The following is a 23486-nucleotide window of genomic DNA, read 5'->3' on the forward strand; positions in this document are numbered from 1 at the left end:
GTAGAAAGATGTACTTCTGTAGCAACTGCTGTTTCAAGTTTTATGTTCTTCATTAAGAATGGAGCTTACTCTGCAGTAGATATATTCCCGTGTTGGAACTGGGACATTAATTAATTAGCTGGGACACTAGCCTTTCTTATATTCCCACATTGGAACTAGGACATTAATTACTTAGTTGGGACACTAGGCTTTCAGGGAGCTTGTAGGCAGATTTGCGGCAAGTGATAATCAAGGGGTTTGATCCTGGGCTCCTGTGGCATTGCCCTGAGCTGAGCTGTGCTGTTTCCTAGGCCTTCAAAGGTTCTTCTGAAGCTATTTTTCTTATGGTTTTAATTATGGTGTTTACAGATTAGGATGAGAGGGGACCAACGGGCATATGCTCGGCACCTCTTGCTCTGTCTCAGTTTGTGACCCACCTTCTACACACTGTCTTCAAGGAATTAAAAGTAAAGGATGACCAGTATGTGAAGGACTTGAAGAAACAGTCAGATGACATCAGTCTGCTTCTGGAGAGGATGGAAGAACAGGTGAAGGACGTAATGAAGTCCTTTCGTCAGGAGCTCTCTGTCATTGAGGTGAGGGGTGTGAGAGGGGCTGCTTTCTGCACTTGAGAGACCCTGCGAGGGCTGGGTCTGTCCTAATGGTCTAAGGAGGGCCCTGGGTGTGTCTGTCCTCTGATTTCTGGATTTCCTTAGTTTATTTGCTCTTTCATTCACTCATTCATGTAATCATCGAGTGTCTACTGTATGTCAGGTACTCTTCCAGGGGCAGGGGATCAGCCACAAACAAAACAAGTCCCTGGTGAGGCCTGCATTCTAGTAGGATATAGCCTGAAGTCTACAAATTACTACATTTATAACTTGATAGATGGTTATAAATGTGACACAAAATAAAATATGACAGGGATGAGGAATGAGGGGGAAGGTTAGTACACCATAACCATCGACCTACATGAGCCATTTATTTATTTATGACAGTTGGGTGGGGGATGGGGAAAGGGAATGCCCAATAGGATTCAGGAAGTGACACCTTGAATTTGAATGGACTGAGATGGAGACTTAGATCTTGCCAAGATGGAAGAGAGTCAAGAGAGTGGGGCTTATGGGTTTTGCAGACCTGCTTCTGCATTCCCAGGCCTTTGTGGGCTGCGTGCTGCCTTTGCTTCATGGAGCCCAGCTGTGGCAATGCGCCAGTCCTGGTCAAGGTTGAATTATAGTCAGAGTTTGCCCAGGATGGACAACCAGAGCACTGGCTATCCTCCAGTGCCCTGCTCCTGATAAATGACTAAGCTGTGACAATGTTGGTGCACCTCTTCTCTAAATTCATGTGAAATGTAGAATAATTAATGCCCAATTTCCATGCAACTCTTTCTGTTGCCATTTGGCTATGTGAAATGTGGCAAATCTGCATTTGGATATGACTTCATTTATGTGGTTGGTGACATGGCACTTGTGCAGACATCTAAAAGCTTATTCTGGTGTGACCTGTCTCACTGAAGCAGATACAAGGACCCTTTCCTTCCCCTCCTGGTTGTAGAAAGCCTTTGAGTTGGAACGACAAGAGCTGCTGACCAGTAATAGGAAGAAGTGGGAGCGGGCACTGCAGACCCACAACTCCAAAGAGGTAAAGGGGTGGCAGGTGGGTGGGAGAATGTCAAGGGCAACCCATGGAGTCTGGTGTGATTTCGACTCTGACGGAATTGCTAGCCTTTAGTATCTTGGCAGGATTGCCATGGTGCGCATTCATTTCTGCACTTCATGGTTAAGCAGCCTGGCTTTGTAGGTGGGGCTGTCTCTTGTGTGGGCGAGTACCACCTTACAGCTTGCCGTGGTTTCCACAGCCCTGTCACTTCCTCCTTGTTATCTACCCCAGCCATGGATATGTGTGACCCAAAAAGGTGTTTTAAGACACATTTTAAAAGGGCATGGGATTATCACTTTATTTCAGAGATGTAAAGAACGAAGAAGTGTCTTGACCAAGACCTAGGGGATGTTTTAGAAATATAAACATCTGACAATGATTGTTATTTAATCTCTTGGTGGAGTATTCCTCTTGGAGCTTCTGGAGAAGGGTCTCATAAAGCATGACAACCCTGGATCTAAGAGTTAAAGCCTTGGGGCCTTGGGGTTTCTGAACCAGCAGACTTCCCTAGCCGTGGAACTTCCAAACCGTCCGCTGTGCAGGCTTGAGTGGGGGCAAGGAGGGTTCCTAACTTTCTCCTCATATCCTGTGCCTTTAGCTGGAGTATCTCATCAACCGCATTAGGAAAGTGGAGGACTACGAGAAGCAGCTGAACAAGCAGCGGATCTGGGACTGTGAAGAGTACAACATGATCAAGATCAAGCTGGAGCAGGATGTGCAGGTAGGGCAGCTCGCCTTGCTAGCAGGCTCAGTGGTACAGATGTTGAGTGCCTGTGAGTGTCTCATCTTCAGCAACTTCCACAGTGTTCCAGAGGCAGCCCAGGCACCAAATATTTATTAATTATCTGCTTTCTTTTAAATGATCATGTCCAAAGTTGCTCATGGCCAGGATATATGTGGAAGAACATTGCCTTCTCCCTTCTTTCTTTTCTTCCTTCCTTCTTTCCCCCTCCCTCCCTCCCTCCCTCCCTCCCTTCCTTCCTTCCTTCCTTCCTTCCTTCCTTCCTTTCTTTCTTCCTTCCTTCCTTTCTTCCTTCCTTCCAGGGCTGGGGATCAAACTTGTTTGATCCAGGGCCTTGTTCTTGCTAGGCAGTGCTCTACCACCAAGTTACAACCCCCCAGCCCAGAGGAACATTTTTTAGAAGAAACCAGGGGAGAACTGCCAAGATGCTACCAGGGTCTGGAAACATGGCATGTGAGGAAGCACTGAGAATTGTGCATTTGAGCCTTGGAAGGGAAGGAGTCCCTGGGGGAAGTCAGCTGTGTAGAAGGCCAAAGCCTATTGCTCTGGACACCAAAACTGTCTAATGGTGTCTCCCCCACTCAAGGCACTTAATGCATAGTATTGATTTCTTAGTGGAGCATTCCTCTTGGAGTTTATGGAGTTAGAATCTCATAAAGTATTATAATCCTGCATCTAAGAGCCTTGGGGCTTCGGGGCTTCTGAAAACCACCTCATGATAATGCAAAAGGAGAAACCACTAATAGCATTTTATACACGGGGAAACTGAGCTCAGAGACAAGTGTTCATAGCTAGTACATGGTAATTCATACCCATTTATTTCCTTCCCATCATGCCACAAAGCCTGTGACTGATATTAAAAATGACAGTAAAGCAAATTCTGACTCTTCAGAAAGAACCTTCTTTTTTTTTTTTTTGAGTAGAAATTAGAAGTTTATTAAAGGACAGCAGAAAAGACTTCTCCCGGAGGAAGAAGGGGACCCAAGAGGTGGAATCCCCAGAAAGAACCTTCTAACAGAACTATCCAATATGGAAAAGGGTATTCTATAAGACAGGGTCCTTTTTCTCATTATGTATTCTCAGGCCAAATGACCTATCTGTCTTCAGTGCTGAAGAAGAATTCTTGCTGAAGGAGATTAGACTTTTTAGTTTCCAAAGCACTTTCTAAGCCTTGGATTCTATGTTTCAAAATCAATTTAAAAAATGCTTCTCTGATTATATTTAGATGTTATTAAAATCAATTTAAAAAATGCTTCTCTGGGGGCTGGGGATGTGGCCCCCAAGCGGTAGCACGCTCGCCTGGCATGCGTGCGGCCCAGGTTCGATCCTCAGCACCACATACCAACAAAGATGTTGTGTCCGCCGAGAACTAAAAAATAAATATTAAAAATTCTCTCTCTCTCTCTCTCTCTCTCTCTCTCTCTCTCTCTCTCCTCTCTCACTCTCTCTTTAAAAAAATGCTTCTCTGATTATATTTAGATGTTATATAATTGAATCTTAATATTTGTATTAGTCAGGGTTCTCCAGAGGAATAGAACTAACAGGATGTACATACATGTATCATAGAAACTCTCAGCTATACTTTGACTTGAAATTCAATTTAAATGACATTGATTTTTGGTAAGAAGATTTGACTGTAGCTCAATGTCAAATTTGCTCTTCTCAACTAACTCATAGCACTCTAAGATGTGGAAATAAAATTTTTATAAGCCACAAAACAGGAAAATCTAATACACAGATTTATTTGGTTTGATGGGTAAAGTATAAAAAGTAAAAAAAAAATCTGGGCACAGTGGCACATACCTGTAATCTCAGCAGCTTGGGAGGCTGAGGCAGGAGGATCACGAGTTCAAAGCCAGCCTTGTGCTAAGCAACTCAGTGAGACCCTGTCTCTAAATAAAATACAAAATAGGTCTGGGAATGTGGCTCAGTGGTGGAGTGCCCTTGAGTTCAATCCCTGGTACCCTCCCCACCAAAAAAAAAAAAAATCTATCTATAGCTATCTATCTATCTATCTATCTATCTATCTATCTATCTATCTATTTATCTATACTTTCAAGTGAAAGTAAAGGCCATGTTATTAATGACTAAAGCAAAGGGAAGTGTATGCACTTGCCCCAGAGAAGGATCCTACCACTCCTTCCCGCCAGTCCCAGAGAATCCTGCTAGAAACAATTAGTTTAATTCTTGATGCAGAAAACAAATGCTTTTATTTTTAGCTCTTTCATACATATTTAAAATTATGGAAGACCTAGTTCACATCTAGGAACTTTTCTCTTTAATACCAGAATATTAACCACAAAATTAAATATTATATATTGAACAAATATTGTTAACTTACATTATGTAAAGCTCAGAGATAAACAAGATGAAGTTCCCTGCCCTCAGAGAATTGTCATCCACTGAGTAAGAAAGCAAGCTGCATAAATGGTGCAGAAAAGAGAAAGCAAGAATGTGGGCTGGAGATGAAATTGCCAGTTGTGTGGTTACAGGTTGGGATCCTGGGGTCCCCTTCATAGGGTCCAGAGGGATCTTTGGATTCAGCCGAGAAGGCAGAGAGAAAGCCTGTTTCACATGTTCTGTTGGAACTGTGGGGTGGTGATGGCAGCCCTTTACTGAGCTGTGGGCAGGAGATGCACTGCCCCAGAGCCACTGCCCCAGGAGAAGCAGAGAAGGTGTGACCAACATCTGTGTTCCCTTTCCTAGGGAGGCAGATCTGTGGCAGGTTAATTTGCCATCTCTATCAAGAATTCATGGGCTGGGGATGTGGCTCAAGCGGTAGCGCACTCGCCTGGCATGCGTGGGGCCTGGGCTTGATCTTCAGCACCACATACAAACAAAGATGTTGTGTCCGCTGAAAACTAAAAAATAAATATTAAAAATTCTCTCTCTCTTTCTCTCTTAAAAAAAAAAAAGAATTCACAGAAAACCCTAAAGTCATGTTTGTCTATTAATCTTGGGAATTTAAAGTGCAACTTTGCAAAATATCTTTGGATAATTGGATAATCTGTATTCAATATGTAATGATCAAGATGACTCTATGCTAAGGCTATTTGCCTGAGATAATTAACAATAGAGTCACTAGTATTAAAATTATCATGAGCTTAAGGTGTACACTATATAGACTGTGTCCTGAGGGACATGGGCTGTTACTAGCTTGACCACATGTTATTAACTCTTAAGTGACATCAGCGATGTGGAGCCTGCACAGATTTGCCTGATACAGAGGTTTGGTGAGAGGGTGAGCCTGTGCATGTCCCCTCAGAATGCTCTCTAGCAAAGAACAGGAGCAAATGTGTGCCATGAGAGGGAGTAGAAATGGCTAATAAATCTTTAAATACAGGTGCAAGCAAAGAATTGTAAATTAAAACAAGTAGTTGACAGTTTCCCCTCCCCCCTTTTTTGCTTAAAAAATTAACACAGACTTATGTTATTTCGGACCACAAGGAAAATACATGACCAAATTCTTCTAGCTCAGAGTTTTCACAAAGCTGACAAAAAAGCAATACCTGTGATTTTTTTTCTTTCAAAATATCTAGTCTCTAGGCATTAAAGAGGTTGCCAGTGTATGAGAAAAGTAGAGTCAGTAAAGTAACACATTTTGTACCCTTTGTTTGTATACTTTGTGTACACTTTGTAACTCTGCCAATATGTCTGAAAGGGACTTTTGGAAGTGAAATTGTAGCATCACCTATGAGTGACACACATGCCTGTACCACATGTGATGTAGGATAAACAAGTAGAAGAAACGAAGGACTCCAGGCCAGAATGATCCTAGTTAGAAGTCACTTTCTGATAACCATTGTCACATGTGTGTAGTTTATTCAACACTACTATGGACAAAGTGGACAAACTTAAGTCCTAATTTGAAACATCTAGTTTTTCTAGATGTTTAGAAGTACACAAAGTATGTTAAAAGTAAAGGTAGTAAATACAACATTTTGTAGACATCTTTTTGTTAAAATTCATAATGAAATAACTGTCTTTTGGAAAAGGAATGGTCAAAACACTTCTCTGAGCAGTACATATTATATTTGTGCTGATTCAGGGAGGAAGAAGGAATAGAAAATTCAAAGGGCTTTATACCAGTGTATTTTCTGTGAAACAAGATTGATCATTGCTCCTTAGATCCATGAGTTTTGTTTTACTAGGCTGTGTAAATAGTGCACATAAAGACAAGTGAGTCTTAATTGACATCTAGTCTATCTAGATGTTAGGGAGGCTGCCAGTGTATGACAAAAGTCGAGTTAGTGAGCTAATGCACTGAGTATACCGTGTGTTAAAATTCATAGGAAACACTGTTCTTAAAACACTTAGGAAGTGAAATTGTTAAAGTCATCTCTAAGCTTTACAGATGCATATGTCTGAACCCTGGGTTGATAAGAGATGAGAAGGGGAAGGTTTCTAGGCCAGAATGTTCCTGTTTGGAAGACACTTTCAAATTCTAGCCTTTGAAAAGTTTTTTTTTTTTTCCCTTTTTTGCTTCAAAGTCTAGCCTTTGTTAAGTAAGTGTGTGCAGTTTATTCAGTGCTCCAGTACGTATAGTTGGAAACGTAAGTCCTTGTTGGAAACATCTCATCTTTCTAGATATTTAAAAGTGCACAACACATGGTAAAAGTAGAGGGTTGATGTAATGCCCTTTAAAGTATTTTTCATGACTACATAGGAATGGTTGCGATTTAGGGGAATGGAACTGCAGAACTTAATGTCTTTTTTTGGTTGTTTATGGATTCAATGCCATTATTTTATTTATTCATTTTTATGTGGTTCTGAGAGTTGAATCCAGTGCCTCACACATTAGGCAAGTGCTCTACCACTGAACCACAACCCCAGCTCTGAACTTGATGTCTTGAAGGTTTGCTGGGTGGTGGGTGGGGGAAGGAGAAAGCATGCATAGAGAAGCACTCTGTGCCCTTAGATTAGTTCAGGTGGCCTAGCTATTGTTATATGTACATTTTAGTTAATATTGCGGGGTATTAAAGGAGAATGCACAAAGTTTGTTAGAAGTAGCAAAATAACCCATACATCAATATCTTTTTGTTGGTTTTAGGAAGAACTATCTTCTGGGAATGACCTTTGTTAATTTATCTCTTGGTGCTAGATGCAGTCCTGAATTTAGTCACTGGAATGATGAAGAGGGAGAAGAGGAAGGGTGAGGGGAAGTGCTCCTTGCTAGTATCTCGTATCTGGAAGACAGTTTTAGAATATAACCAAAGATCGCTGTGTGCAATTTTGGTAAAGTATTTGTGTTTATTTTGCACAAAGTTTATGCTTTATCTCACAATGTATAAGCTTTCTGGATGTCCCGAGGTGACAGTGTATCATAAAAAGTAGAGCTAGTGCATTAGCCAATATCTTTTTGTTATAATTGATAGAAAAGATGCATCTTGGACATGGAATTGTTTATCTCTGGGCAGGCCTATCAGGACTTGTTCATTAGGCTGTTGCGGAGGGCAGAAGGAAGGATGCAGGGAGAGATGGGAACAAGTGCTCAAGGATTTACATTTGATGTAAGTCTTGAGGCATGTGCATCTTCTGGCTATTCTATAGGAATACTTTAATTCACTGGGAACATGCTTTCTTGCTAATATTTTAGTAGTAGAAGTCTGAAAACAAACCCTCATAGAAACACTGTGGTTGGTGTATTCTGTTGCCTTGTCTCATTTTAAATTGAGCATCAAGGGAACGCATTATCTTAGTTGTAACTCTGCCAACATGTCTATCTGGAGGCCTGTTGCCATTTCTGTCTTCAGTGAAATTTTTGTCCCCAAGAGAGGATTACATTTTTTTGTAACAGATTGAGTTGGTGTAGTGTATTCTTGGTTATCAAAAATATTCATGTAGCTTGGGGATTTTGAATTGGTGAATATTCATGATGTGTGGAAAAGCATGATACTCACTATGATCTCAATCACACAAAATGAGATGGTATGTATGTATATGCATGGCCTGGAGGGACATGTCCAACTAAGCTGCTTATGACTGGGTGACTTTGTTCTTTGCTTGTGTTTTTATTTTTCTGGTAAAGCATACATTAACTTTTAAAAAATAAAAGCTATTTAAAAATAAAATATATAGAAAAATGCATAGTCTATTTACACATGGTGTCATGATCTGCCTTTAAGAATGACACTCATGAGAGTTCATGTGATGGAGCTTATATTTAAAGTCCTCATGCACTTGTTGTGTTACAAATATAAGAGTAGTTCTGAGGCCAAATAGATTTTTGGGAAATTCTGTCCTAGTGACAGGGACCAACTGCGAAACTACAAGAAACAGGAAGGCCTCTGGAAGCTTCCAGAGCACCTGGGCACTCTGAGCCCCAGGGAAGACTGCATCAGCTGCTGGCTGCCATCCCCAATCCAGAGCAGCTCTGGAGACCTCCTTTCTGTGAGTGTTTGTGCTTTCTCAGATTACCACCACCCAATATGGAGCTTTTCTCCTGGACTTTCATGCTGTGCCACCTCCCAGACCACTGGCCTCCCTTACGTCTATCCCATGTGTGTTTGGTTTGTGCTGATTCCTGATGCACTGGGTCAGGAGCTGGGTTTGCCATATTTGAAGCAGCATGGCTGGTTCCTATAGAAGATTGGGGATATAATTCATTGTAGCTTTCCAAGAAGAACTGCTGAGTCCCTTTTCCTAAGAGATACTCAGGACCATCCCTTAAAGAGGGCAGGACCCAGATCATTGTACTTGAACTGAGGTTGTGCTGTCGGCATCTCCTATAGGCCTTTAGGCTCTTGAACAGGCCAGCAATGTCAACATTAAATATTGTCATGCTCAGGGAGGGTCAGCTGAGGCTCCTGGCAGCTCCCTGCCCCACCCTGAGCACCTTACCTAGGCCATTCTGCACTTTGCACTCTACAGCCTGCAGTGCTCAGTTCTTAAATGAAATGGTGAGGTGGGGACTTGCACCCTTGGCCAGTGGGAGCATAAACCATTTCTTGCTCTTCAAAATCAATTTGATATGAGAATTTTTGACCTTGTCATTTCTTATTTCACTTCTAAGAAACTACCTTAATGATAAGCGAAACAACCCTAAAGTTTTATTTATGATTTATACTAGCATTATTATATAGTAGTGAAAAGTATTGAAACAATAAAGCGTACATCTGTGAGGAAATGGTAAAATATTATGATATATGATAAACATAAACATTTCATATATAATAAAATAATATAATATCTAAAAGTATTATGTACCATTGAAATGATAATAATAAAATTTTACTAATACAGAACATCCTTATGTAACAATTTTAAGGAAGAAAAGAAGGGAATTACAATCAAACTGGCATAGTTTGATTGCAACCATGTAAAGTACACGGGAGGGAAACATGAAGTATGTTAACAGAGTTACCTTTGGGTGGTGGAGTTATAGTAGTTTTTCTTCTGCCTTTTACTCGGGCTTCTCCTTTTTCATTTGCTGTACATTTCAAATTTTCAACAATGAGCAAATTTTGCTGTTGCAATCCAGAAAAGTTTTTACAAAGAAAAGCAAATAATCAGAAAAAGTAAGTAAAAAGTGGACTAAACAAGCAGAGAAGTTGAGAGATGCAATTAGTTATTGTCTCAGGGACCAATATGGCTCTTCACCTGCTAAAGAATAGAGATTCTAGGCTTCTGTTTTGAAGATGTTCAAATATATCATAGAAATTGAAATATCTCTGCAGTGGTTAAGAAGAATATGCTTGATTAATTCCCCTGGTTAAAAGGGGATTGCGGATCCGGTGTGGAAATGGTGCACCTGCTGAGCTGAAGAAGTGCCACTGCTTTTATTCCTCTCTGTGTCACCTCCTCGCCAGTCACCCTCCTGGAAGATGACCCAGAGCGGGGTTGAAATAGCTTCTTGGAATCACTGCCTCAGTGGATTCCTTGGCTAGTCTGTGGCCTGGTGGAGGGACACAGGAAGGAGGGAGGCAAGAGTGTGGCCTGGGGCTGTTTCATCAAGATCTGATTGTGCCTCATTGTCCTCTCCAGCCCTGCCTTCCTCTCAGGCTGCAGGAGCAGGTCAGCCTGTCTATGTTTGCCTTCCCTCCAACCTTGCCTCTTACTCCCCCTACCAAACTGTCAGAGTGCTTTTTCACAGGGCCAGGACTGGTCACCGCCCCCAACCCACTAAATACCTTCAGTGGTGCTCCATTCACTTTTGGATAATACTTTACATTCCCAGCGTGGTAGGTGCTGCTGCTCTTTCAGCCTCATCTCTGACCGTTGCTTGCCTTGTGCTTTACATCCTAAATGCTTATGGTTACCCTGTGGCGTCTCTTTGTCCCTTGCCTCTGTTTCTTTGTATGTGCCATTTCCTCCCTCCAGAACTCCTCCCCTCAGTGTCATCTGAGTACTTCTACCCATTCTCAAGGTCCTAGGCTGGCATGCTGAGACCTCAGGGATCCTTTTAATCCCTCACGTCCAAGGAAAGTGCTCTTTTCCTGGTCCCATAACACCCAGTGCTTACCTCTGTCTTCTTATCACTGGTGCTTACTTATCACCAGTATTTTCCCAGCAGCCCCTAGGATAATGTCTGGCATATATAAGGCACTCAATAAATATTTGCTGAATGAATGAGTCCAGATAATAGAAATCCAGAGTAGGAGGTCTGATCTCCTATTAAGGGCTATTAAATTGCTAATTCTAATACTACCATTCTGGATGATCAGAGCAGGGAAATTTCAAATTTTTGCAACAACATTCTTTTTTATAATGTTTTCAATGGGTTGCTCATATCTAAAAGATCTGATGCAAAGTAGCAGGATTAGTTGGACTCGAAAGCCCTAAAATGCTCTTTCTTTGGCTTTGGGTATGCAGGTTTTGGCTTAGAGACGAGTGATTTGTATTTTATCTAATTGCTTTTAATTTGACTCTTTAATAGAAATTCTAAGAGTCCAGGTTGAGGCGCTTTGTCTCTAAGTTTCCTCTGGCGTGACTTGAGGTTCTCAGCACAAAAAATTATATCAGAGCCTATTAGTTTTTTTTTTTTAAATCTTTTTAAACTTTAGATTCTTGAGCAACAGCTTCAGCAGATGAAAGCAACTTATCAGCTAAACCAAGAGAAGTTGGAGTACAACTTCCAGGTGCTGAAGAAGAGAGATGAGGAAAGTACAGTTATTAAATCCCAGCAAAAGAGGAAGATCAATCGGTAAGTTGGCACACAGAGCATCTTTCTTCTGGGTCCTTCCATGCTGAGATTAGGGATGGGTGTGAACTTTTGTCTCCTGAAGGGATAGAAACCTACTAAAAATATAACTAACTTTTTCTAAATTTTATTTTGGAAAAGATTATACTCAAGTGGTTCTACTTTCTTCCCAAGCAGAGCATTTGTCTTGCTCTTCTCTCCCCTCTGAAGCACTTATTCATTTTTTTATTCCAGATTTTCTTTATGTGGTACACCACACAAATATTCTCATTCCTCCTGTGCCGTTACACAAGGGATGGCATTCTAGAAGCACAACTCTGTATCTTGAAGGCCTTTCCCTTCATGTTCATAGAGAGCTTTCACGTGATTTCTTAAGCTGCTCAGGGCTCCACAGTGTAGATGAACTGTAATTTATTTAACCACACTCCACCGATAGATACAGTTTGCTTCTAATCTTTTGCTATTATAACTACAAAATGAATGTAAATGTCATTGTGTCAGCTGCTTTTGTACAGATACTGTGGTTCGCTTAAAGGTACTGATTGCTTGCAATTTCTCACTCATCCTCCCCATTCCCACCCTTCTTCTCTGTCTCCTCCTTTTTTTTTTTTTAAAAAAAATGTATGTATACATATATACGTATATGTATATGTATATATGTATGTGTATATATGTATACATATGTATAGATATATATGTGTATATATATATGTATATATATGGTTGTGGATGGACACAATACCTTTATTTAATTTATTTATTTTGATATGGTGCTGAGGATGGAATCCAGTGCCTCATACTTGCAAAGTAAGGGCTCTGCCACTGAGCCACAACCCCAGCCCCTCTGTCTCCTTCTTTCTATCTCTCCTGCCTTTCTTCCTTTAGGAATTGTCTCCTAAGTTCCAGAGCATTGTGCTGGGCTCTAAGGATCAGATAACATAATACATTTTGTTTAAAGAAGGAAACAGTATTGAGGATTTACCCCAATGCCAGATGACTTAGTATTATTTAAAATTCTTCTAGTAAGTTGTTTTTACATTTTGGACGAATGTTGGGTACATAGAGAAACAGCAGCGGACTTTTTGATAGTTACTTGTAACAGAAAATGATACTGAAAAAATGAGCTGGCATCTTGGTCTGGTTATCTGAGAGACAAGAGCAGTTAGGGAGCAATATTTGTGGAAAATCCCAGTCGACGCCCCGTCCTACCGAGGGGAACAGCGGGGCGAGACACAAATCAGCACAGGGAGAAGGAGCTGTCTGGCAAAGCTTCCCAAAGAGGAGAAATAGTGAAGCGGGCAGGACGGGGGCAGGCAATAGAAGTTAGGAGAAGCAGTGGATCAGGGTGCCGCTGGCCAGGTCCTAACCGCCTCTCGCTGGTCTGCACCTTTGGACCCCTCCCCTCCCCTGGCAAGCTGCCCCCTGGCACCTTTCACTCCTTACTGTGAGTACTGCCTGTCTTTGTCTGATATGTTGTTTTCAAACATATCCTTGACTCGGCACTTCATGTTGATGAACGAATGAGTGAGTGAGTGAGTGAGTGAGTGAGTGAGTGAGTGGGTTGAGAACAGCATCAGCTCTGAGGAAGGAGGAGTCACCGTCACAGGCTTGTGGCACGCAGTGTTAGTGTTTTCTTGGTTTCAGAATTGAGACCAGCCTCCAAATCATGACCCCAATGTCGCTGAGCTAGATGAGGTGAACGTGTGAGGGTGGGCCTGGGGGAGGACCCCCGAGGAGGGGTGTGTTGAGGAGGGCTCATCCCCACTGGGGAGCAGGAGGCTGCCTCTTGGTGGGCCTGGGCGTCTCGACTGTTTGAAATTCCCTTTGGCTCCTGTTGCCTTCTTCTCCTTGACCATAGCGGGAGCTGGGTTTGGAATCTGTGGGAGGCTTTTCTGCCCTTCCACCATTCTGACCCTAGATTTACTGTGGAGCCGCATTGTGTGGATGAGAAGAACAACTTGAACCTTCTAGTTGCTGTGGATTAACTTTTGTTTCTCCAACCAGCCTGCAGGATGTACTCAACAACCTGAGATCAAAATATGCCAAGCAGGTAAAGCATTTCCAGGAGGAGAACCATTCTCTGACCTCAGAATACAAGCGTCTTGTGATACAGTTCAAGGAGCTACAGAGAGCCATGAGGTATTTTAGGGCCTTGGACCCTAAGGCATCTGTACTAGGATAGAGGTCGGGGCTGGGGGAGGAGGGAGAGTTGGTAGTGGCATGGTGACAGTGATTTCATTAGACTTGATATGACTAGCTTTTTTGGTGCTCAGGGCACTGAAGAATCTTGTGTGCTTTGTTCTTCTGGTCCTTTAATAATGTGTCACCTGCCTTTTCTTGTTTCTTGTTGGGATGGCTTCCATTTCACTGTAGGTGGGATTAGCTGCTTAGGGATTGGGGCAGGCCCAGGATTTACCATGGTTCTTGCTCATGTTCTTGCCCTTCTGCCAACTGAGGGACCCTGGCCAGGCTGTGAGGTCATCTGGCCATGCTTGGTGACTCTCCTTCACAGACAGTTTGCTATTATTGATGCTGAGAAGTTTCGAGAGATTTGGCTGATGAATGAAGAGGAGGCGAAGGGGCTAATAGACAGAGCCTTTGATGTGGACAGGATCATCCATATGCAGCATCTGGGTCTCCCCTGGACAGCACCTGATTTCTGGTTCCTGAAGAATGTGGGGCCTATTTCCCAGCAGCCACAGAAGACCGCCAAACAAATAGTAGAAGAGGTGCTGAAGCAAGCAGGTGACTAGAGCAGAGCCAGCCACAGAACCGTAGTGTGGAGGGGCCCTCTGAGGACACTGGTCAGTCCATCCATTTTATGGATAAGAAAACCGACCTCTCAGAGATGTAGAGTATGATTGGTTGACACAGCTTTGAAGTCACCTCTCATTTCATTGAGTCTACATTGGTGGTAAGACCTAGAAAGTTTGATCAGATGCAGGTTCAATTTATTTTTGCCAAGTGCATTCTTGTGTACCTCTATCAGAACCAACTAATGTGTTTGTCTCCTTGTGATGTCTGTGGCCACCGAGAATCTTTGTCTGAAAGCCATTAATGGCATTGGGATTGCAAAATAGTGATATTTTAAATTATATCATTATATCTTTATTAGCTAGAACATTTCTGAAGAGGACCTTTCTCTCATCAGCTATTTGCTGAGATTCAGTTTGTGTAGGAAAAGCAGAATAGATGCCCATTTTTTTTTTTTTTTTTTTAGTACTGGGGATTGAACCCAGGGCCTCACATGCTAGGCAAGTGCTTTACCACTGAGCTATATCCCCAGCCCTGTGTTTTTCTTTATTTGCCTGTTTTTAGAATCATGGATTGGGTTTCTAGCACCTCCTAAATGTCAATGAGGATTTTATTTAAAGTATCATATAAATGCATGGATTGAAACAGATTTGAGGTATCTGAATTTGCTATAATTAATATCCATACTGATGCTCAAATTTTACTACTGTGGGAATCTTTTCATGCTAGCATCTGGCTTCTTTTGACACAGCCCCAGTAGTAGTAGCTTCCTGGCTGTTCAGAATGACCAGGAGCATTTTACTTTTCCTACCTTAAGTCTGGAATTGGCCATTTCTCCATGGATGCCTGGTCCTTTCAAATAGGAAATGGTCTGAGGGTACATAGAATTCTTTAAAAATTTTTTTTGTAGTTATAAATGGACAGAATGCCTTTATTTTATTTGTTTATTTTTATGTGGTGCTGAGGATCAGACCCAGTGCCTTATGCATACTAGGCAAGCACTCTACACCAAGCTACAGCCCCAGCCCCATAGGATTCTTTTTTAATGATCAAATAAATCAAATTCACCCTAATACTTCCCAATTAAGAAGATTCCAGGAGTTTTACATAACCTTATCAAAGTGTATTTTCTTTCTCCCAATTTGAAAAACTTGATACTGACTTCAAAATAATTTCTCATCTACTTTCCCCATAACACCACAACTTTTTCGGAAGAAAACATTACCCTACAAAGAACAAATGGTTATTTTTAAAAAATATATTTTAGTTGTTGGGCCTTTATTTTACTTATTTTATTTGGTGCTGAGAATCGAACCCAGTGCCTCACCCATATAAGGCAAGTGCTCTTCCACTGAGCCACAGCTCCTTCCCAACAATAGTTATTAAAAAGAGTTTAAACTTTAGCTCTTTTGGTTCTTAAAATATATCTCACTAGGGATGTATAGATAGATTATTGCATTTTAAAGTCACTTGTAATAGTTTCTGCTTGGTTTATTTCACCCACTGGATACATAGTTAGGTTTCTTGCTTTGCTTTACTTTATAAACAAATATAAATATATAAATATCTGTGCAAATTTATTCATGGTAACTAATTTTTTTTAGGAAAGTGAAAGCTGTACTTGTTTCTAATTTGCTCTTTTCAGCTATTGTAGTAAAAGAAGTGTTTGCTGCTTCTTCCTCACATGGCTCTCGATTTGTGTCTGTGCCTTGATTTATTCAAATAGCCCTTGGTTGATCATCATTGGGCTACTTTTGTTTGCTTTTGAGATTACAGACATTGCTAAAACAAATGGATTAATCTTTTCATGTTTTTGCTAGTGGATTGCTGGGATGGCTCCCTAGAAGTAGGATTACTGAATCAAAGGGAAAATGCCTGTGTAATTTTTTTGAATATTGCTGCACAGAGGTGACACCATACATTTGCTTTTCCACCAGCAATTTGATATCTTGGGCTCTTCAAAGACATAGATATTATCTTCCCTTTTGAATGACCAGGAAAACCTGGGTAATAAAGTGACTTTCATTCCCATTTTCTGATAAGGAATGTATAGAATAAAATATTTAAAAATTTAATTAAAATTTTGACTCTTGCTCTCAGCTATGAGTCTTTCTTTCTTTCTTTCTTTCTTTCTTTCTTTCTTTCTTTCTTTCTTTCTTTCTTTCTTTCTTTCTTTCTGTACTGGGAATTGAACCCACAGGTGCTTAACCACTGAGGCACATCTCCAGTCCTTTTTTTGTATTTTATTTTGAGACAGGGTCTCACTGAGTTGCTTAGAGCCTCAATAAGTTGCTGAGAGGCTGACTTTGAACTCATGATCCTCCTGCCTCAGCTTCCCGAATCACTGGGATTACAGGCGTGCACCACCATGCCTGGCAGCCATCAGTTCTTGTTGGTAATATTTCCTCCCATCTTTTAGTTGGTTGCTTCTAATCTTTGCAGGTTTAGGAACCAAGTATCATGCTTTAGTTTGTTTCCAAAATGAGAATCAATAGGTTTGTCTCTCCTTCCCACTTCTTGGCTCAGGGCTGGACTTTGAACAGAAGGCTCTGGGTAGATGCAGTTTGGGGAAGTGAGATGGAGTTCTCCAGGTGGTCTCTGATTCGGTTCCCCAAGCCCTTGTCCCCAACATCATAGGCTTCCTTTAGGGGCTTTAAGAGGTACATTTAAGAGGTTCAGTTGCTTTTAAAAGGCCAAAAACTCATCTTACTTTTTCCCCCATATCCTCTCTGTGACCCATCTGCAGATGAGGATGGCTTAGAAGAGAATGCCTCAGAATCCTCTTACCTGGACCTGCCCAAGCAAGTTTCAGCAAAAACTACCAGAAAGATCCTGATGCTCCTATGTGATGAGTCGGTGAGGCCAGCCAGGACTGCTTCTGAGTCCTGCTGGGCTCTGTGCAGCCTGGGGTCAGGTGTGGCTGCCCTCCCCTGGCCATTCCCAGAGAGTGGGTCTTAAGAGTGGAGCTGGGGTCGGCCCTGGACTTGGGGGCCAGTTCACAGAGAGCCTGTGCCTCGGAGCTGGCCCAGCAAGGTGTAGTCCGGGGGAGCTGGGAGCTCCTGATAACTGGAACCAGTGCTTGTCTCACCTCCATGAACCCACCTACCAGGTGTTGAGGCCACACTGGATGTGGCCTTCATCTAGGGGCTCATTTTGAGGTTACTCTGGGTGATTGGAATCATCCCCTCCCTGATCCACTTCACAGGCTCTGAGTTCTGAATCCACCCTCCTCCATGCCTTCCTCTACTCCACGCAGGGCCTACTGCTGGGTTGTGTAGCTCTTTGGGGAACATGGGTGAGGTGGGCCCCTGTGACTGGGTTGGGTTTGGATTGCCCAGTGGCTTGTGGGCAAGGGGAATGAGCACCTTTCTGAAGTGGGGGGCAGTCTACACCATGATGTTGCTGGCCTTGCTCCCTGGGAATGGCTCAGAGGCGTCCCTCGATGGCCTTCCTCAGAGTCTCAGCCCAGGGGCTTCCGCCTGTGGAGTCGTCCTTCAAGAGTTACACAGAAGGTGGCTGCAGACCCTGAGCCCCGTTTCCAGCTGGTGATGCCTTCCTCCTCCTCCTCAGGGTTTCCTCATAGAGAGCAAGCTGTTGAGCCTTCTCCTTCCCCTGGAGAAGAACGAATGCTATCTGCTGAAGTTGGACGCCATCTTCTCAGTGAGTCCCACCGGGCTGTGAGGACGTGGGGTGCCAGGGGGTAAAGCCTGCCTCATTCTAGTAGAACCCCTCTGACTTTCTGGTTTGCCTCAGCCCTGAGACGAGGTGCAGTTCTCGTGGGGGCTTCCTGGGCTCACTGTCACAGCCTTCCCTTCCCTTCCCTCTGCACAGCAAACTGGCCTCAGCCCCATTTAGATGTCTCCCGTCCTTGACCTCCTGCTGGCTTCACTCTGTGGCCAGGCTCTCAGGTTGTAGGTTCTTCCCTTCAACCCAAACTCAGGTGTGTGTTGGTGCCCCCTTAGCTCTCTCCTACCCACCGGACGTGGAGCTTCCCTCTGAGCTTCGTTTCTCTATTCTGATGTCCCCCAGTTCACTGAAGCTTCTCAGTGTTGGATCAGTGTCCTCTACTCTGGGCCACAACAGGCTCCAGGCATGCTCAGTGGAGCGGCCGCGTCTTCTCCTCGGAGGAGCTGAGGTCAGCATCCCAGGCCTGGGATCTCTTTGATGGTGTCTGAACAGTGACCTGTCCCCTCCCCCAGGCTCTTGGAATCGAGAGCGAGGATGACTTGTATAAACTGGTGAAGTTCTTCCTTGAATACCGAACCCATCATTTATCTTCCAGCCAGGTAAGGTGAGGTGCCACTGAAAGGGCATCTCAGTTCTCCTGGAAGCCCCCAGAGGGCATTGCTGCCCTCAAGTAACACTTCTGGGCAATCTTGGGAGTGTACGCCAGGAATAGCTAACAGCGTTTTCCTTATTATTATTTTCTGTATTTGCAAAGGGAAGAGTGACTAGGGGAGAGATGCCCTTGTCATATTGAGATCCAAGGGATCTTTCCCTGGGCCTTCCCTCAAAGTTTGGCCTCAGCCACTATAAGATCTGGGCCACCACAGTCCATCATTTTTGACCATTAACATGTTCCTGAAAAGCAAGGATGGTTTGTCATGCTATACATACCTTTGTTGTAACTGATTTCAGTGAGAGAACCAAATACCAACTCTTCTGAAGAGGTCATCATGTTAAAAAGACACAAGATCTTAATTCAAAAATTAAAAATTGGAATTAAGGGCTGAAAATGTAGCTCAGTGGTAGAGTACTTGCCTAGCAGGTATGAGGCCCTGGGTTTGATCCCCAGTACTACAAAAAAGAAAAACAAAACAAAAAAAGAATTTAAAAATGTGAGTGTGAGTATCCTGACAGGTCTCCAAAAAGAGTTGGTGAAATGGACAAAAAATCTGAACATTTGACAACAGTGATGACTGGTGTGTTGGAAATGGGCACATTCTAAGTTGCTGGTAGGAGTGCACAATTGTCACCTCCAAGTGAGAACAATTTGACAGTATTAATTACAAAACTCTATACACTTTTCAATTATTCTTCTAGAATTTTATTCTATAGATATGTCTCAATACAGTTAAAATGATGTGTTTATTGTGGCTTATTTATTTCAATGAATTGTTTGAAGTAACAGAAGATTGGAAACAACCTTCATGTCTGTCATCAAGGAATTTATTTGATAATATATGGAACACCTACACAGTGGGATACTGTACAACTTTTAAAAAACTAAACGGAAACAAAGAACAGGAAATTATTTATATATTTATACAAAAAGTCTGTAAGCCAAAAGAACAAATGAGAGAGAGAGAGAGAGAGAGAGAGAGAGAGAGAGCGCAATTTATAAAACAACATGTAGAGAGTAGTATTATTTACATAAAAATAGGAAGGAAAAGTATTTTATGTGTTTACATATCTACTTGCTTATATATACATACTATTTCTTCATTACATTAATTTGCCTATAAGATATAAACTGAATAACCTGGGAGACAGAAGAACTCTTAAATTTAAAAAAATTGACTGTGTATTATGATTCAAATGACATTTATAACATGTCCACTTTATGGATATCAAGTCAGTGAACACCTGTGGACCCAGATTTAGAAGCAGAACCTTGTCATTGTTTTGAAGCCCTCCCCTGCCCCATGTGCTTCTTCCTGTCCATAGCCCATCTCTTCCCGTCTTTCTCCTATTTCTGTCCTTGTGCGATTGTCTTTGTAACTTTCTATAAACTCTGCTCTGTTTTCTTCTCTTCCTTTCTCTCTTCACACACTGGTGCTTGTGTGTCCCCAACCCACTCTCTCCTGTGCACCCTTCTCCAGATCGGCTCCTGGACTCAAGCAAACTTGGAGCAATCAAGCTTCATGTCAGCTCTGGAGAGAATGAGCTTGTTATCAGCGACAGGGCTCGAGAAGAATATGATGTGGGAGCTGGAGCAGGAGTCAGAGCAGGAGACGGAGGAGGCAGAGTCCATGGAGGGGGAAGAGGAGGAGAGCTTTGTGGGCAGAGAGCTGGAAGAGAAGGAGGCCCCGCCTTCTCCCAAGCTTATCCACCCCAATGAGGTTCTCAAGGTTCTGGAGGCCTTTGTCATGGGTCTGAAGAAACCCAGGTGTGCAGGGCACCAGAGGGCTTGCCTGAGACCTGGGAGGCGTGGGTGCTGGGAGCCAAGCAGAGGCTAGTGAGCGAAGAGGCTGCTAGGCAGAGAGGAAAGAAGTGGGGTGCAGGGCTGACGGATGCTTTCCCCATTCGTCACTGGTTCACCAAACATTTAATGAGGTCTGCCATGCTTCAGCAAAACGAGGGTAACTCCTTGTGGTCAGAATGACAACGAAGCCTATGTGAGGTGTGGCATTGTTCAGAGGGGGAGATGGCCATCCCCATTTGGCATATCAGAGAGAATTTGGGGTGGAGATGGCACTGGAACTGGGTGGGCAAAGTAGGGGTAAGGGCTTTTCAGGACATCATAGTGCAGGGGAGGCCCGCTACATTCAGGAGTCACGATGGCAGGGATGGCGAGAGTGCCCTGGGTCTGGGAGTGGGACCAGTGAGTGGGGAGCTAGGTCAGCTCTTGGAGAGCCTTGCCTGTGTGCCCACGATCTTTGCCTTTGCCCTGGTGACTGGAGCTGGGAGAGGATAGGAAGCAGTTGGGGAGCCATGATTTGACTTGCACTTTAGAAAGATCCTTTTGATAGCAGACGGAGGTGATGCTGGAAACAGGGAGAAATGGAGAGGCTTGTCTGGGTGGGAGGGAATGCTGTTCTGGGTTAAAGGCGTCATAGAGGGCATAGAAGAAAGTGCCAGAGTGTAAGAGCTGATGTCAGGATGCATTCATGGAAAAAGGGGGAGGCATAAGCTGTAAAGTAGTGAGGTGAACAAAAAATTGGGAGAAAGAGAGGTGGCTTTCCCCTCACTGTATCAACACAGACTTTTACCTTCTCCGAGGGAACAATAGCCCCAGTCAGGAACATGGAAGCAGGTGTACTTTCTGAGAATCTGCCGTAATCTAAGAGACTTGGACAGCTGGGAGGGAAGGTGGCAGGTGGAAAGGCAGGATGTCTGTGACTGACTTCAGGCACTGAGATTAGCACTGCTCGGGGCCTTGGGTGTCAGGTGGAGATCATGGCATTGGTGCTCTTGACCTGCAGGAACATCCGGGCAACAGTGAGAATGGCAAATTCTTCACGAGATAACTCAAAGGACTCTGATTATTGGAAGGCCCTGACTACAGTTATCCCTCCCTCCAAGCAGAACCTCTGGGATGCTCTCTACACAGCCTTGGAGAAGTACCAGTAAGTGTGTGTCATGAGCCAGGAGGAGGAGGGAGCAGGGCAGGTCTGTGGGGGAAGACCCTGCTCTGAACAGCCCCACTCCAGGTCACACTCAGTCTTGAGAAAAGCTGGATGTGGTGGAAGGGGTAGGGGGAGTTTTGGTTGGTCCGGCCCTGTTCTGTCACTAGCCTGGGTGGAAGATGAAGCGTCTGGGGCCCTCCTCTGTGTCTAGCCAGAACAAACATAGAGGTCCTGGTCCTCACTTGGCAGAGGGTGGAGGATTCAGTGGGTCTCTAACCTGTTTTCCCACCCAAAGCCTCGTCCTGACCCAGAGAGCCAAGCTGCTGATAGAAAACAATTCTCTGGAGCAGCAGAACTCGGAGCTGCAGATGCTGCTGCAGCAGTACCTCCACTCCAAGGTGGGTGGGCAGCAGGGCGGGCCACAGCTGGGAGCAAGGAGGAGCCCCTCCCCTCGGGGCGAGGTGGTTTAGATGGGATGCAAAGCAACAGTAGCACCTCAGGTGGAGACAATGACAGGGCAACCAGGTTGTGTCCCTTTGATGCTTGTGGCTTTGGCACCAGCTGGTTGGGACTGTTTTTCAAGTAGAGCCAGAGCCAGCTTCCCAGCTTACACAGGCCCCAGTTTTTCTCCACTCTAACAACCTGTGTGAGGTAGAACTGTCCTCCCACTTCACAAAGGCAGCAAAACCTGGAGGCTTAGGGAGACCCCCAGAGACGAGGGCCAGTCAGCTTCCTTGGACTGTGATTTGATGCAGGGTGCCCTCACGGGGAGAGGTGTCTGTGCTGGGCACATGGGCTCTGCCCAGCTTTGCGCCTCCTCCTGCAGGAGTCGTGGTGTCTCCCTTGGCCCGGCCGAGGAGAACGGAACCGTACTGCTCTAACAGTCATGTGCTCTCCTCTCCTGTCCTCAGCACAGTGCTGTCCTGTGGCCCGGAGGGCCATTAGTCATCAGCTACACACATGTGAGGCAGCTGAGGCTAGCCCCGAGTCCGAGCATGGGACGCATGTCCCCAGCCTAGTTCAGGTCCCAGGCTACACCTGAAAGGCAGACAGTGTGAGCCTGGCATCATGATGGCCTCTTGGCCTGTGACAGGACTTCCATGGATGCTGTATACAAGAGCATTGGGGGAGGGGAGGGGATGCACTGGCAAGTGAAGAGGGGAGGGGGGTTTAATGGTGGGGTGGGGGCAGGGGGAACACTAGGAGAGGTTGGTGGCCAGAGCCCACGGGAACAGGAAGCCCTAAGCCCGGCAGCCTTGAGCTCTGTGTGTGCGTTAGCTTTGAGAGGATCTCTTGCAGGGGTCTGGGGACTCAGGGAGAGCTAGCATACGCATGGAACCCCAGGGGACAAGAAGGAGGGCCTGGGGGAAAGGAATGACCTTCACTTTCTTTTCCAGATAAACTCTGAACTGCAGATTCCTCCAACTCATGTGTTCCGGGTCCCCACAAAATAGAGGTGGACCTCCAAGGGCTGATGTGCTCTAGTTGGCAGTGGGGCTGGTGCCAGAGCTGGCACTTACCTAGTGATCTGAGCCCACTCTAGATTTTCCAGAGCCGTCTTATAGGCTGTCAAAATAAGTCAACAAGCGAGTCACCTGTTTACTATCGTTCTGATTAAAGTTTTTTGAAAACTGTCGCTGAATCTCTGTAAAGAGGCCAGATCTGGTGTGTGTGTGTGTCATGAGGGAACTTTGTTCCTGGGCTCAGGTCCTGGTGTGTGACCAGACTGAGGCCAGTGGCATGGGGCACCTTCTTGCTTCTGGGGACAGCTGGTTTCTTTTCTTTTCTTTTTCTTTTTCCAGTTTGAAACTGTATTTTATTTTTAACATAGCTAGAAATATCCAATAACTATATATTTTTAAGCAGAAAACTTTCTTTTCCTTCTTATAGCATCATTAGCAGAAAAAAAAAGAATATTTCT

General features: G+C 43.9%; 1 protein-coding gene across 1 annotated transcript in view; it reads left to right on the forward strand.

The window, feature by feature from the left end:
* Positions 1 to 23150, forward strand: part of Drc1 (dynein regulatory complex subunit 1) — a 42657-nt gene extending 19507 nt beyond the window's left edge. The window contains exons 5-17 of the mRNA XM_026383045.1: positions 438 to 575; positions 1537 to 1623; positions 2240 to 2362; positions 11386 to 11525; positions 13527 to 13661; positions 14035 to 14267; positions 17023 to 17132; positions 17847 to 17936; positions 18476 to 18562; positions 20099 to 20385; positions 21422 to 21565; positions 21861 to 21963; positions 22963 to 23150. Of these exons, the coding sequence (XP_026238830.1) occupies positions 438 to 575; positions 1537 to 1623; positions 2240 to 2362; positions 11386 to 11525; positions 13527 to 13661; positions 14035 to 14267; positions 17023 to 17132; positions 17847 to 17936; positions 18476 to 18562; positions 20099 to 20385; positions 21422 to 21565; positions 21861 to 21963; positions 22963 to 23019 (1734 nt within the window). The 3' untranslated portion in view covers positions 23020 to 23150. The remainder of the gene's footprint in view (positions 1 to 437; positions 576 to 1536; positions 1624 to 2239; positions 2363 to 11385; positions 11526 to 13526; positions 13662 to 14034; positions 14268 to 17022; positions 17133 to 17846; positions 17937 to 18475; positions 18563 to 20098; positions 20386 to 21421; positions 21566 to 21860; positions 21964 to 22962) is intronic.
* Positions 23151 to 23486: the final 336 nt, after the last annotated feature.

Source organism: Urocitellus parryii, chromosome 12 (assembly GCF_045843805.1).
Source record: "Urocitellus parryii isolate mUroPar1 chromosome 12, mUroPar1.hap1, whole genome shotgun sequence".
In the NCBI taxonomy this organism is placed as follows: Eukaryota; Metazoa; Chordata; class Mammalia; order Rodentia; family Sciuridae; genus Urocitellus; species Urocitellus parryii.